The sequence below is a fragment of the Patella vulgata genome, chromosome 9 (assembly GCF_932274485.2).
Source record: "Patella vulgata chromosome 9, xgPatVulg1.2, whole genome shotgun sequence".
In the NCBI taxonomy this organism is placed as follows: Eukaryota; Metazoa; Mollusca; class Gastropoda; family Patellidae; genus Patella; species Patella vulgata.
The window spans coordinates 3,978,165-3,990,965 of record NC_065887.2 but is presented as its reverse complement, the minus strand read 5'-3'; the positions used below and the strand labels follow the sequence as shown (position 1 = coordinate 3,990,965).

Sequence of the window (12,801 nt, the reverse complement as noted above, 5' to 3'; positions counted from 1 at the left end):
GCACAATTTCCCTCATAGCACACTTTATGGCATATGCCCATCTTCATTAGTCCAGTCGGTGCAGAACAGTAGGACGTTAAACCCTGTTTCATTTTATTTTGTATTTTCAGGTAGCGAGAGAATTTGAATACAAAGTAAAGAAGCGTCACATACGTAGAAATAAGATTATTCTGGAGGAAGCCGTGGAGGAAGAACGGATTAGTGTTGATCTTTATACTGTGAGTATTTACTTTAGACCGATTCTCTTAAGTAACGTAGGCGTAGAGGGGCCAATCTCAGTTGGGGATAGAGGGCTGAGGCTATTGGCCATGAAAAGTATCTTGTCACCCGAATTTTCAGAATTAATCAATCTTTAACTAAAAGGAGTTTTCCACAAATGTTATTGTGCAAGTATTATAGTATTCAAAACGTAAACCGCGAGTGATTTTATTTTACAATTATACAATTATATTTCTATGATATATGGTCTCATTCTCTGATGTTTGCGCTCGAAAAACAGAAATGCAATGCGTGAAAAATAAACGGTTGACCCTAAGCTCCTACACTTATTTTCATTAGCGTCACACGCCTCTGTATACTATTATTAAATCTGTGAATATAGGTTGATTTGTAATAGGCCCCTAGGCCCCGGAAGCTGATTGGGGTCTAGATCATCAGAGACACTTTATGACCAGTTTGCGGCTAATAAAATTACTCAGCAAACAAGTGAAATTTTATTTCTTTTCTAAATCACTTACCATGCGTACCACAGTCGATGGTGGTTTCCTGCGACACGCAACTTAACAAATATATGCCAAGGTTGTGGACACTCTAGAGGTCACAATTTTTGATGAAACCAACCGCTAATCAAATTTGTAAAGAAAGATTGAACTGTTTGTGAGATATGCTACGAAAACTTGGTGGTGACCGTTTCAATATTGATTTTAACAATTTAATTAGAAAATTATCAACAATTTCGATAACCACCCATCCCCAGCCTATTTAGTTCATTCCAACCTCATGGGTTTTCTCCACACTGCTAATGAGCCCTACATAGGACCTCGTTTTTTTCGTCCCATCCAAATGACTGGACAGCTGTACTTGTCAGGCCCTCAGTCCTGCACCACTGACAAGGGGAAACCACACCCGAAAATGAACATTTTCAGCCAGCGCCTTATCCACCATGGCTCCCCCAATAACTCTATGAAAACTAGATGTGTTCTACCTTGACCTACCAATTACTCGTTTTGATGTCAGAGACAAAAAAACATAATTCTCTCCCTCTAAATTTGACCAAACATTTTATTTTGTATTTTAACTCTTTTTTTTCCCAGAAAGCAAATAATTTATTGTCAGATTTTGAAAGTCAACCAATTAAACGTTTTCAATGTTTAGTTCAACGCTATATGACATTTAAAGCGTTGCAGGTCTGGGAAGGTAGGTTGAATTAATAGATGATAAAAATTTATTGAGAGCCAAATCCATCGTTAAGAATTCTCCACGTGATTTTAAAAGCAAGAGACTATATACATAAAATGTTTTTAGTTTTTAATTGGGATTTGAAACTAGTACAAGTTATGATGTCACAAATATTTTGAGTTAAATTGTTTCACATTTCGGTGCAACAGTACTTAAGCTTCTAACTCGGAACTGTTTCAATTTTGATGCTGGAATCTCAGGTAACACAATTCTACAGTTCATTTTAAAATGAGAATTACCTGGACAACTTTAGACGCACCCCAATGATGTCATCACTCCAATCATGATGTCATCAGTCCAATGATGTCATCAGTCCAATGATGTCATCACTCCAATGATGTCATCACTCCAATGATGTCATCATCTGATGATGTCATCACCCTGAGGATGTCATCTATGTGGTCTATTTAATATTATGGAACATAATGTTGTCCATCCTATGCCACACGATCAGGCTATAAGATTTTAAAACACATTTTCTATTTGATTGGTTTGAACTAAGTGAAATGAAATGGGGTTTAACGGCCCACTGTTCTGCACCAACTGGGCTAATGAAGACAGGCATATGCCATACAGTGTGCTATGAGGGAAATTTTGCCCGGGCAGCGGAATTACGGCCTGTTCTTATTTTGAATTCCATCTGTCAAGTGTTGTTGTCCCATTCGAACAACTAGACACTGCCATTGCGCGGTCCTCCGTCCTACTCCACTCCAGAAATAAGCCAGTGTCTTCAGGTTTAAACTAACATGTGACTTGTCTTCAATTTGATGAAGTCAACAATTTGTCTGTAAATTATAAATATACCCTGTCTTTAGTGACTTGTCTTCAATTAGATGAAGTCAACAATTTGTCTGTAAAATATAAATATACCCTGTCTTTAGAGAATATATAACTACAAGTTTTAATTAAATTGTCTTTTTAATTTGATGGTTAGAAAATAGTAAGAAATTACTGGGTGGTGATGTCTACCTACCTACAGACAAACGTCCAGTCTTACAGGATCTGGTACAGCGTAAACGGAAGAAACTGATGAACGATTTTATTCGTGGAACAGAAAAACGTGACGAGATAGAAGAAGAAAAAGAAAATAAAAAAAAAGAAATATGGGATATGTAAGTCAATCTCAATTATATAAACATGGCAGTCAATCATGTTAAACAGATATGCTGATATATGTATAAACATGGCTGTCAATCGTGTTAGAGATAGGTTCCCAGAAAAGTATTTATCGGTTGGTTATTTCCAATAAAAGTATGGTAATTTTGGTATATCTGGAAAGTAGAGATATCCAATCTTACTAGAAAAATACTGAATTCCCTGAAAAACACTCATGGAGTGTATACAGGACAAAAATGTAAGGGTTCCCCTAATCAACAGCCCGACGATTAGGAATTTCTGCACGTGTGATGTCAAAGGTCACACGCGAACATTGAGCGCTTGATGTACAAGTTGATAAACTTTATGAAGAGTTAAACGAACAACACTTTCTGAGATAAAAATGACGGAAATAGACGCGGGTAGAGGATAATCCGAGAATTTAATTAGGATTTGATATTTGTAATAAATAGTAAGCGATTGAAGACAACATCGTCTTATGTATGCAATGAATTCTCTCTGACTTCCAAGAGAGGCAAGTCACGTGACGTAAACATGACCTGGTTTGATCGAATTTTTATAGCAGGACATTCCTTTGCAATTACAATGTTTGAGAAGGATTTGAAGCAAAATTATGACAAATTAATTAGTTTGAATATGTTTTTAGTCCATATGTACCATTAAATCACGCAGTTTGTACGCGGGAACCCATCTTTAAACAGATACACTGATATATATATATATATAAACATGGCAGTCAAGCGTGTTAAACAGATACACTGATATATTTATAACAGTATAATTCATTTATTTCTCTTCATATATCACCACAGTGTACATACCCTAAACAGTAGACTATGAAACAGCCGTCTTCTGAATACTACCTTATTCTGTGAAATCCATCATCATTTTCATTCCCTGAATTATTTCCTAAAGTTTTGAGTAATCCGTGAATTTCGACATCAGTCAACTGTCCTGTCCACAATTTGCATTGAATTAACATTGTATAATCCAGCCTTCAATTCTTATGAAACTTATAATATATCTTTATATCCCAAATATCTCAGTCCATTTCGATATTCGCATATTTCAGACCATAACTTCCTGGATTATGGCCCCTGATTATACGAAAAATCACTTTCGATATTCGCATATTTCAGACCATAACTTCCTGGATTATGGCCCCTGATTATACGAAAAATATCTTGCCTGGCAACTGCTGGTCTTGTATGTTTTAGATGTGATGTCACGTTTTAGATTTAATGTTAAGTTTTAGATGTAATATTGTGTGTCAGATGTAATGTCATGTTTTAGAAATGAAATGAAATGGGGTTTAACGTCCTACTGTTCTGCTCCTATACTGGGCTAATGAAGATGGGCATACGCCATACAGTGTGCTATGAGGGAAATTTTGCCCGGGCAGCGGCACTATCGCCTACTCTTATATCGAATTCCAACTGCCAAGGGATCTTTTACGTGCATTCCAATGTATATACGGGACCTCGGTTTTTCGTCACATCCAAAGGACTATACAGCTGTCCTTGTCAGGTCCTCCATCCTGCATCACTGACAAGGGGGAACCACGCCGGAAAACCTGGATGAACTTTCTCGGCCAATGCAGGGATTGAACACCCGACCTCCAGGCTAGCGAACCAGCGTCTTACCCACTTAGCCACGTGATCCCCTCATGTTTTAGATGTAATGTCATGTTTTAAGTGTAATGTTATGTGTTAGATGTAATGTCATGTGTTAGATCTATTAACATGTTTTCCTGTATGATTTAGATCTAATGTCATATTTTAGATGTAATAATGTCATGTTTTAGATGTAATAATGTCATGTTTTAGATGTAATGCCATGTTTTCCTGTATATTTTAGATGTAATGAAATGTTTTAGATGTAATGTCATGTTTTTCGATATGTTTTTAGATGTAATGAAGTGATGGTTGAAACAGGAGTACAATTAATTCAACCAAAGGTCGTCAGAGTTCAAACAGAAAAGAGCTTCATTTTACCAAAAACAGAAAAAAGTGTCACTTTACCAAAAATAGAACAATCCATGAACAGAAAGATGTTGAAGTTGTTAAAGCGTCGTGAAGATCGTCGTCATCGCCGCCGTTTAATAGAGAAGTTAGAATTACCTCCCCTACTTGTTGGTAATAATATACACTTGAAGTCGAAATATGGTCATAACAACTGGAAACGAGAGGTACGCAAAATATACTAGACACACAATATACTTGACGCTAGACCTACAATATACTAGACGCTAGACCTACAATATACTAGACGCTAGACCTACAATATACTAGACTCTAGACCTACAATATACAAGACTCTAGACCTACAATATACAAGACTCTAGACCTACAATATACTAGACTCTAGACCTACAATATACAAGACTCTAGACTTACAATATACAAGACTCTAGACTTACAATATACTAGACTTACAATATACTAGACTCTAGACCTACAATATACAAGACTCTAGACCTACAATATACTAGACTCTAGACCTACAATATACAAGACTCTAGACTTACAATATACTAGACTCTAGACCTACAATATACAAGACTCTAGACCTACAATATACAAGACTCTAGACTTACAATATACTAGACTCTAGACTTACAATATACTGGACTCTAGACCTACAATATACAAGACTCTAGACTTACAATATACTAGACTCTAGACCTACAATATACAAGACTCTAGACCTACAATATACAAGACTCTAGACTTACAATCTATATATTTATCTATTTATAGATATATGTAATTATCCCCATAAAAACCCCTCAGTTTATTATATAAGCTTGTATCATATAAAACTAGATGAAACTCTTATAGAGGGTTGAGATTTAGGCAACATTACAGGTTTATCCACTTATTTTGATACGAGAGAGAGAGAAATGGGGTTTAACGTCCACTCGACACAAACTAGGTCATTTCGGGACTAACATATGGTTTAATTTTATTTCAATAATTCCTTTGCGCATAGGGGTCTTTAGCAATGGGAGGAAACCGGAGGACCCGGAGAAAACCCACGAGGTTGGACAGGCGACCCTACTCCTTGTCACGTACAACCGGGGATTCGAAACCATGCCAGTTGACTCAATGACAGACTTTATGATACAGCGCGCGCACGCTAACCATTCAGCCATCCAACCCCCCTATTTTGATACGATATCTCATTTTTGGTGTAATATCTCATTTATGGTGTAATATCTCATTTTTGGTGTAATATCTCATTTTTGGCATGATATCTCATTTTTCATGGCTTATTAAGCCATGCTGTTTTGGTTGATTCCATACAGCTGATATATAAAATATTTCTCAAGGTCAAATAAAGCATTCACCCAGTTATTAAATGGAAAAAGGATTTTGAATATGTGTTTTAGAATTTAAATAGCCCAGAATAATGTTTGGGTGTTTATTTTTTTCAGTCACCAAAACGTTTAGTTCTACCAGCGATGATAACGACGCCCTTACTGCTGAGTTTAGATGTAAACAAAGATCGTATTAAGGCTAGAAAGTAAGATATAATATCACGCTTATTTCATACTCATTCAACAGTCAACGCCACAAAGCTTGGCACTCGTTATTTTTCGCTTGTAGGGTTTTTGTCAAACAAACATAGAAGCCGTGATTCCAGGCATGGAATTGATAAGCCTCTATCGTTCATCACGACCGAGTCAGTATGGATAATGATATTTTAACTTGAGACACCAGTGAATACTCAATTGGGATCACATGGTTTTTTACATTTTCTTGGTGTGCCATTCAAAATCTTGTGGCACACTTTTTGAAAATCACTGCGTTAACCATTCAACCATAACCCCACCCCCACCCCCACCCCACTACTTGGGAAATAATTTAATCGTTAATTTCTCCCATTTCAGATCTCTGATGAGAATGAGTCGATCTGAAGTACGATCAGAAGTTCGTCTTGCTAAAACAAGGAGCTATCATCTTACCACTGATTGGAGTATTAATTTTATTAATGAAGTTATTTAATGATATATCAACAAAATCATCCCATAATATTTTTATTAATGAAGTTGTTTAATAATAAATTTTATGTCAACAAAATCATTCCATAATTTTTTTTATGCTTGATTACAAAATTATTTTTTTGATTTTATGTCAACAAAATCATTTCATATTTTTTTTTATGTTTTTTTTTTTTTTACAAAAACATTCTCTTGACTGCCAAAATATTTATTCTTTCTTTGTGTAATTGATTTTTTTTATCAAAATTAATATTTTATTTTACTTTACGTATCCTTGTTATTCTGTTATTTATTTGTTTACTTTTAATTTCTATAGAAAAATAAAAATATTGTAGTTTATTATTAGTTGTTTTTATCTCTTACCAGCTGAAGGAGCTCCTCTGTGAGAGAGAGAGAGAGAGAGAGAGAGAGAGAGAGAGAGTAAATGCTGATACAATATGGGGGGGGATCAATGCTGATACATGGGGGGGAATCAATGCTGATCCAACAGGGGGGGGGGGGGGGCGATGCTGATATAACATGGAGAGGGGGGAATCAATACTGATCCAATGTCAGGGTTCAAGGGGATCCACTTCCATTAAAAGTATTTACATCCAAAAATCTATTCTATGCTGTACACAGTCAACAAAATATTAAATTTTTGATGAAATTTATATTTTGGGGTGAACTAATTTTTGTATTACTGCAGCTCCAATACTTCCAGTTACATCTCAATTAATTCACAAAAAAACTGAAAATAGATTGTTATTCTAGCTGTTTATTATAAAACAATACAATATCTTGATTAATAATTAAATATCACAGTTAATTTGGCAACAATAAATAATATAGCTTATAATAATAATAATTATAATAATAAACAATGGTTGTCCATCTTCCACATGTAAACAGCTATAATAATGAACCTTAAACATACTTTTCCAGAAAAGTATTTATCAGGTGGTTCTTTCCAATAACAGCTTACTTATATCTATAGGTTTAGGTATCCCCGGCAAATACTAAGTTTTGAGAGGGAATTGAAGCAAATTTTTGATACATTGGTTACTTTGAATATGTTTTTAGTCCAAATATATCATCAAATCACAAAGTTTGTATGCGGGAATGTACCTTTAAAGATACATTATGGAAGATTAGATAAAGAGATGGTAGTTCTCACTATAACAGTTAAAAACTAGATAATGTAAAGGCAATTTGCTGAAAATTTCAGTCAAATTGATCCTCTCTGAAACGAGATTTTAGCAATTGAATTTTCGGCCTAGCCTCGATCATCACTACTAAAGTCAGTACGATAAAAAAACATAGTCTTGATTATTCATTTCATGATTAAATCATGAATGGAAGTCGAACAGCAAATCAGAACTAATCCAATAAACATCGCAGGCTAGCGATGACATCGAGGGTTGATTATGCTCTGGATAGGTTAATTAATGTCTAATTAATAATTAAGATAACATTTCAGGCAGATTTAGCATAATGTATGTTTAATTACAAAGCAGCTATATATAATATTGGGCATGCTTGAATGTCAGTCCAGAACGTCCCGAAGAATTGACGGAATCGCAAGCGAGTGACACGGAATACAGTCCTGTCACAATTCTGCCGGTCCCGACAACTGAGATGGTGTGAGTAGAATTGCCACGTAATATGTTGCAGCTGTCATTGTTGGTTGAGATATTTTCTTATCCAGTCCGCTTATGCTTTGTAGCTCAGAAACCACCCTTTTCACTCGATTGTCACTATTTTTGGGGATCATGAGTATTCAATTCCGAAATGTTCATCGAGTATCCCCAATATGTCTAAATGGGGATAGGGGCAGTAACTCTGTGACATAGGGAGCAATCTGACAGGGTTTCTGTAACAGGGGCAGTAACTCTGTGACATGGGGAAAAAAATCTGGCAGGGTTTCTGTAACAGGGGCAGTAACTCTGTGACAGATCTTTTAGTGTAAATCTACAAACACTTGTAAAATGACTGAATTTCGATATGTTTATATATTTGAGACTAACAGATCTATCCAAGTAAGTTTGTAAAAACTCTGAACTATCGAGTGTATACAGGGTACCAGTGATAGGGGCAGTAACTCTGCACGACTGTGAATTTCTAAATAATTCTCTGATTTGTGGACAGACAGACAGTGGTGATGACAAAATACCTTTACAGGAAATCCATATAAAATTTACGATGGTTCAGACAGTAGCTCACAACCTGTCGTATGAGTTTTGACACGCACGGATCGTAGGGTTTGGTAGCTCACAGACCAGCCGCAAGAAACCAGGTGAAAAGTTTGAATGTACAGGGCCAAAAGTCTCTACGGCCAGTCCGCGATCTTCTACAGTGCCAAACACATGCAAGTGACGTGTAAGTCCCAAGCAAACATTTATAAAATTTCCACTGTAGACTGCCCTTAGTAGCATGTACGACAGGATGTGACGGCAGGGTGTGACGGCAGGGTGTGAGCCAGCCTTAACGACCAATGAAATGGATCTGATTGGGATTTTGAGCCAGCCTTAACGACCAATGAAATGGATTGGATTGGGATTTCTGTTCTAACTGATATAAATGAACATTTCATAAACTTCTCACTAGCAATTCAACTAAAAACTTGTTGGCAGACAGACGTCTTGAATTTGGATCACTAAACATCGCCATGGTTACGACTGTAACAAAACGTCCAACAAATCTTCCTTGGAGAAAACTTTAACATCCTGTGAAAAAAGATCTTCGCGCATTTGTTCTGTTTCTGGGTTGTCTTCTGGTAAAACTGTGTCCGGCCGTAAGAATTCCTCGGCAGGAAATAAATGATCTGTTTCACCAGCACTGAGATGAGCCTTGACACCCTCGATGTTCGTCGTTGGAGCACTACTCGGTCGTGTTTTAGGTTTCCGGGCCCTTTTCTCTAAATCTGGATCGCTGGCGATTAAATTAACATTTGACCTTTCTTTGACCTTGATTAGTTCCTAGAATTAAAATGCGAAAAATAAAATTATTTTGGAACTCGAATGTTCACGGTACTTTAAAGTGAATACAGGATTTAATTCAAATCGCAAGGCAAAAAAAGGTGGGTTGAAGATGTTGAAGCCAAAAGAGGAAGTGACCAATTTCGAAATAGATTCCTCTATTCAGACTCGACCATATGTTGGGTATTTTCGGGGGTTTATGTTTAACGTCTGCAACCCACATGCCTCCCTCTCACAATGCTGGTTAACATCCACTTCCACATAGGGAGATATTGCTGACAATTGTTTCCTACGAAACTGGCAGGAGTCAAATAAGAGTCTTGTCTCAAACACCCATCTGCCTCACCTGAAGGCCTTTTATACCTAATCTGTGGTAGCTTATTGAATTATGGGTAGTACTGTCCAAGTCTGTGACTCTATTCGAAACAATTTGTACGATCAAAAGTATAGTTGCAGTCTGAGATCTGGGATGATCAGCCCTTCAATGCATTGATTTCTTTTGAGATTTATTCTAGATTGCTATAATAGACGGCAATTTATATTTGATCTTTTCAAAAACTTCACATTCCACATTTGTGATAAATTACAGGCATCATGTGACTATTTATGAAGCCCCGCAAATAACTACATGTGCACTGATCGTAACCAACGTAATGGTCATTTGAGTTTTAGCCTCACTTCTCCATTTTTAAATTAAATCATTAAATCATGGCCAAGCCATTCTAATCTGCTTAAAATCAGAGGCATCTGATGGCATCGTGAGTTGATTAAGGTCTTTTCATGTTAATAGATGTCTCATTAATAGTTTATATAACATTTAAGGCCTAAAGAAATGTTTGCAATAGGCAGATTTAAGGCATAATAAGATTTGTCTGGTACTAAAACACCCACCTCCATGGTTTTCTTAGCTGAGGTAACTTTATCAAATACTTGTCTTTCTGTAACTGCCTTCTCTTCATATAACTGACCACATTTCTTCACATATTGTTGTCTAAAATACAAATATTTCTTTTTATTACAACACTAATCTTACTTTCTTTAGTTTGTATGTGCATATGCTTGGTTCCTCTCTCCCTCCCTCCCTCCCTCTCTCCCTCTCTCTCTCCCTCTCTCTCTTTCTCCCTCCCTCTCTCTCTCTCTCCCTCTCTCTACAACATTTCGGCCACAGGTGTAAAATAGGTCCTAATTGGGGCCAACTACTTTTCTCCACAAATTGGGTTTATGAAGATGGACCTATGCTATATAATGTGCTATCATGAAAATTTTGCCCAGAAAGAGTCGTTTCCAACTAATCTTTTTCAGGAGCTAAAATCGCTAATATTTGGGACCTAGAAATTGACACAAATGGGTCGCAACGCATATAATAATGTAATATGAATGTATATAAACTGATTTACATTCAATCGTTTCTGTTTTTATTCTAATTGCTAATCAGTTATGTTCGATGAAATACGAGAAGAGTCCACATTGAATGGCATTCTTTAGTGTCTGGTTATTTCAGTCTACACCGGTCGGATTCTCCCGTGGAGTATGTTTAGCCTCGATTATTGAGTTGCTACATAATAAATGGCGCTTGAAAGCATCCTGGCACACAATTTGTGTTCCAATTTTAAAATTTCTATTTTGTCTTAAATATTTAATATCAGAAGTTACGGTAAGATCACAACATCAATGTTGATTTAAATTGACCAATAAGTCGTATTTCCAATGTCGAAGACTGTGGATGATAATGAGTTAAAGACTTGCCTCCTTTAAGTCAAATTTGTGTCCATGGAAACAGAAAAAATATTAAATTGTGGTACATATATACATATTCCTGATAGCTGTCTATTTTGAGACTATTTATCAAGTGAACTGTACCTGAGTTCAGTGTTCTGTCTCATTAGTTCATCGATTCTAGTTCTATATTTATCATCTATTAACTGAACTTTATCAGCAAACTGTTCTTCATATTCCAATAATCGTACTTTCTATAAAATATAAAATACACCAATTATACAACAAACTTTCTATAAAAAATAAAATACACCAATTATATAACAAACTTTCTACAAAATATATAACAAACTTTCTATAAAATATAAAATACACCCATTATATAACAAACTTTCTATAAAATATAAAATACACCCATTATATAACAAATTTTCTACAAAATATAAAATACACCCATTATATAACAAACTTTCTATAAAATATAAAATACACCCATTATATATAAAATATAAAATACACCCATTATATAACAAACTTTCTATAAAATATAAAATACACCCATTATATAACAAACTTTCTATAAAATATAAAATACACCCATTATATAACAAACTTTCTATAAAATATAAAATACACCCATTAAATAACAAACTATCTATAAAATATAAAATACACCAATTATATAACAAACTTTCTATAAAATATAAAATACACCCATTATATAACAAACTTTCTATAAAATATAAAATACACCTATTATATAACAAACTTTCTATAAAATATAAAATACACCCATTATATAACAAACTTTCTATAAAATATAAAATACACCTATTATATAACAAACTTTCTATAAAATATAAAATACACCCATTATATAACAAACTATCTATACAATATAAAATACACCAATTATATAACAAACTTTCTATAAAATATAAAATACACCCATTATATAACAAACTTTCTACAAAATATAAAATACACCCATTCTACAACACTGCAATATTCCTTCTGCACACAGAGCTCCATCTACTTCATACATCGAGAATAGATCTCTGTCCTAAATGGTCACCATATCCAAAGATACTGTTTTGTAATGCGGTTCTACTCTGTTTCTGTTATACTCACAAAGACTATATGAAGTTTTTCAATTTTATTAAATGGAAGCAGAATATAATTCTCGAAGTATGCTTAGTGTTTTCGACTAAAATCGTCGTTTTTTTAGGACTTAAAATGTCGGTTAACTAGCTTAGTGTCTGTTCTTAAGTGGAGCGAACTGTAGACAGACAACCTAAGTTTACTATGTGCAATATTAGGTACATATATAAATATATGGTAAAACAAAGAATAACCTATCAAAATAATATATGGTAAAACAATAAACTATCAAAATAATATATGGTAAAACAAAGAATAACCTATCAAAATAATATATGGTAAAACAATAAACTATCAAAATAATATATGGTAAAACAATAAACTATCAAAATAATATATGGTAAAACAATAAACTATCAAAATAATATATGGTAAAACAATAAACTATCA

General features: G+C 34.7%; 2 protein-coding genes across 5 annotated transcripts in view; one reads left to right on the top strand and one right to left on the bottom strand.

The window, feature by feature from the left end:
* The window catches only part of LOC126831555 (uncharacterized protein PF3D7_1120000), a 39,775-nt gene extending 33,138 nt beyond the window's left edge, over positions 1–6,637 (top strand). The window contains exons 14-19 of one of the 2 annotated variants that reach the window (XM_050562111.2): positions 111–218; positions 1,314–1,416; positions 2,393–2,570; positions 4,483–4,762; positions 6,011–6,099; positions 6,467–6,637. In XM_050562111.2, coding sequence (XP_050418068.2) covers positions 111–218; positions 1,314–1,416; positions 2,393–2,570; positions 4,483–4,762; positions 6,011–6,099; positions 6,467–6,581 — 873 coding nt within the window. In that variant the 3' untranslated portion in view covers positions 6,582–6,637. The remainder of the gene's footprint in view (positions 1–110; positions 219–1,313; positions 1,417–2,392; positions 2,571–4,482; positions 4,763–6,010; positions 6,100–6,466) is intronic. The other variant, XM_056103481.1, reaches the window with a different exon arrangement.
* A 677-nt stretch (positions 6,638–7,314) lies between these two features.
* Positions 7,315–12,801, bottom strand: part of LOC126831562 (coiled-coil domain-containing protein 186) — a 32,538-nt gene continuing 27,051 nt past the window's right edge. For all 3 annotated transcript variants that reach the window (XM_050562130.2, XM_050562132.2, XM_050562131.2), the window contains exons 13-15: positions 11,395–11,504; positions 10,426–10,525; positions 7,315–9,534 (exon numbers count right to left, since the gene is read on the bottom strand). In XM_050562130.2, the coding sequence (XP_050418087.2) occupies positions 9,229–9,534; positions 10,426–10,525; positions 11,395–11,504 (516 nt within the window). In that variant the 3' untranslated portion in view covers positions 7,315–9,228. The remainder of the gene's footprint in view (positions 9,535–10,425; positions 10,526–11,394; positions 11,505–12,801) is intronic.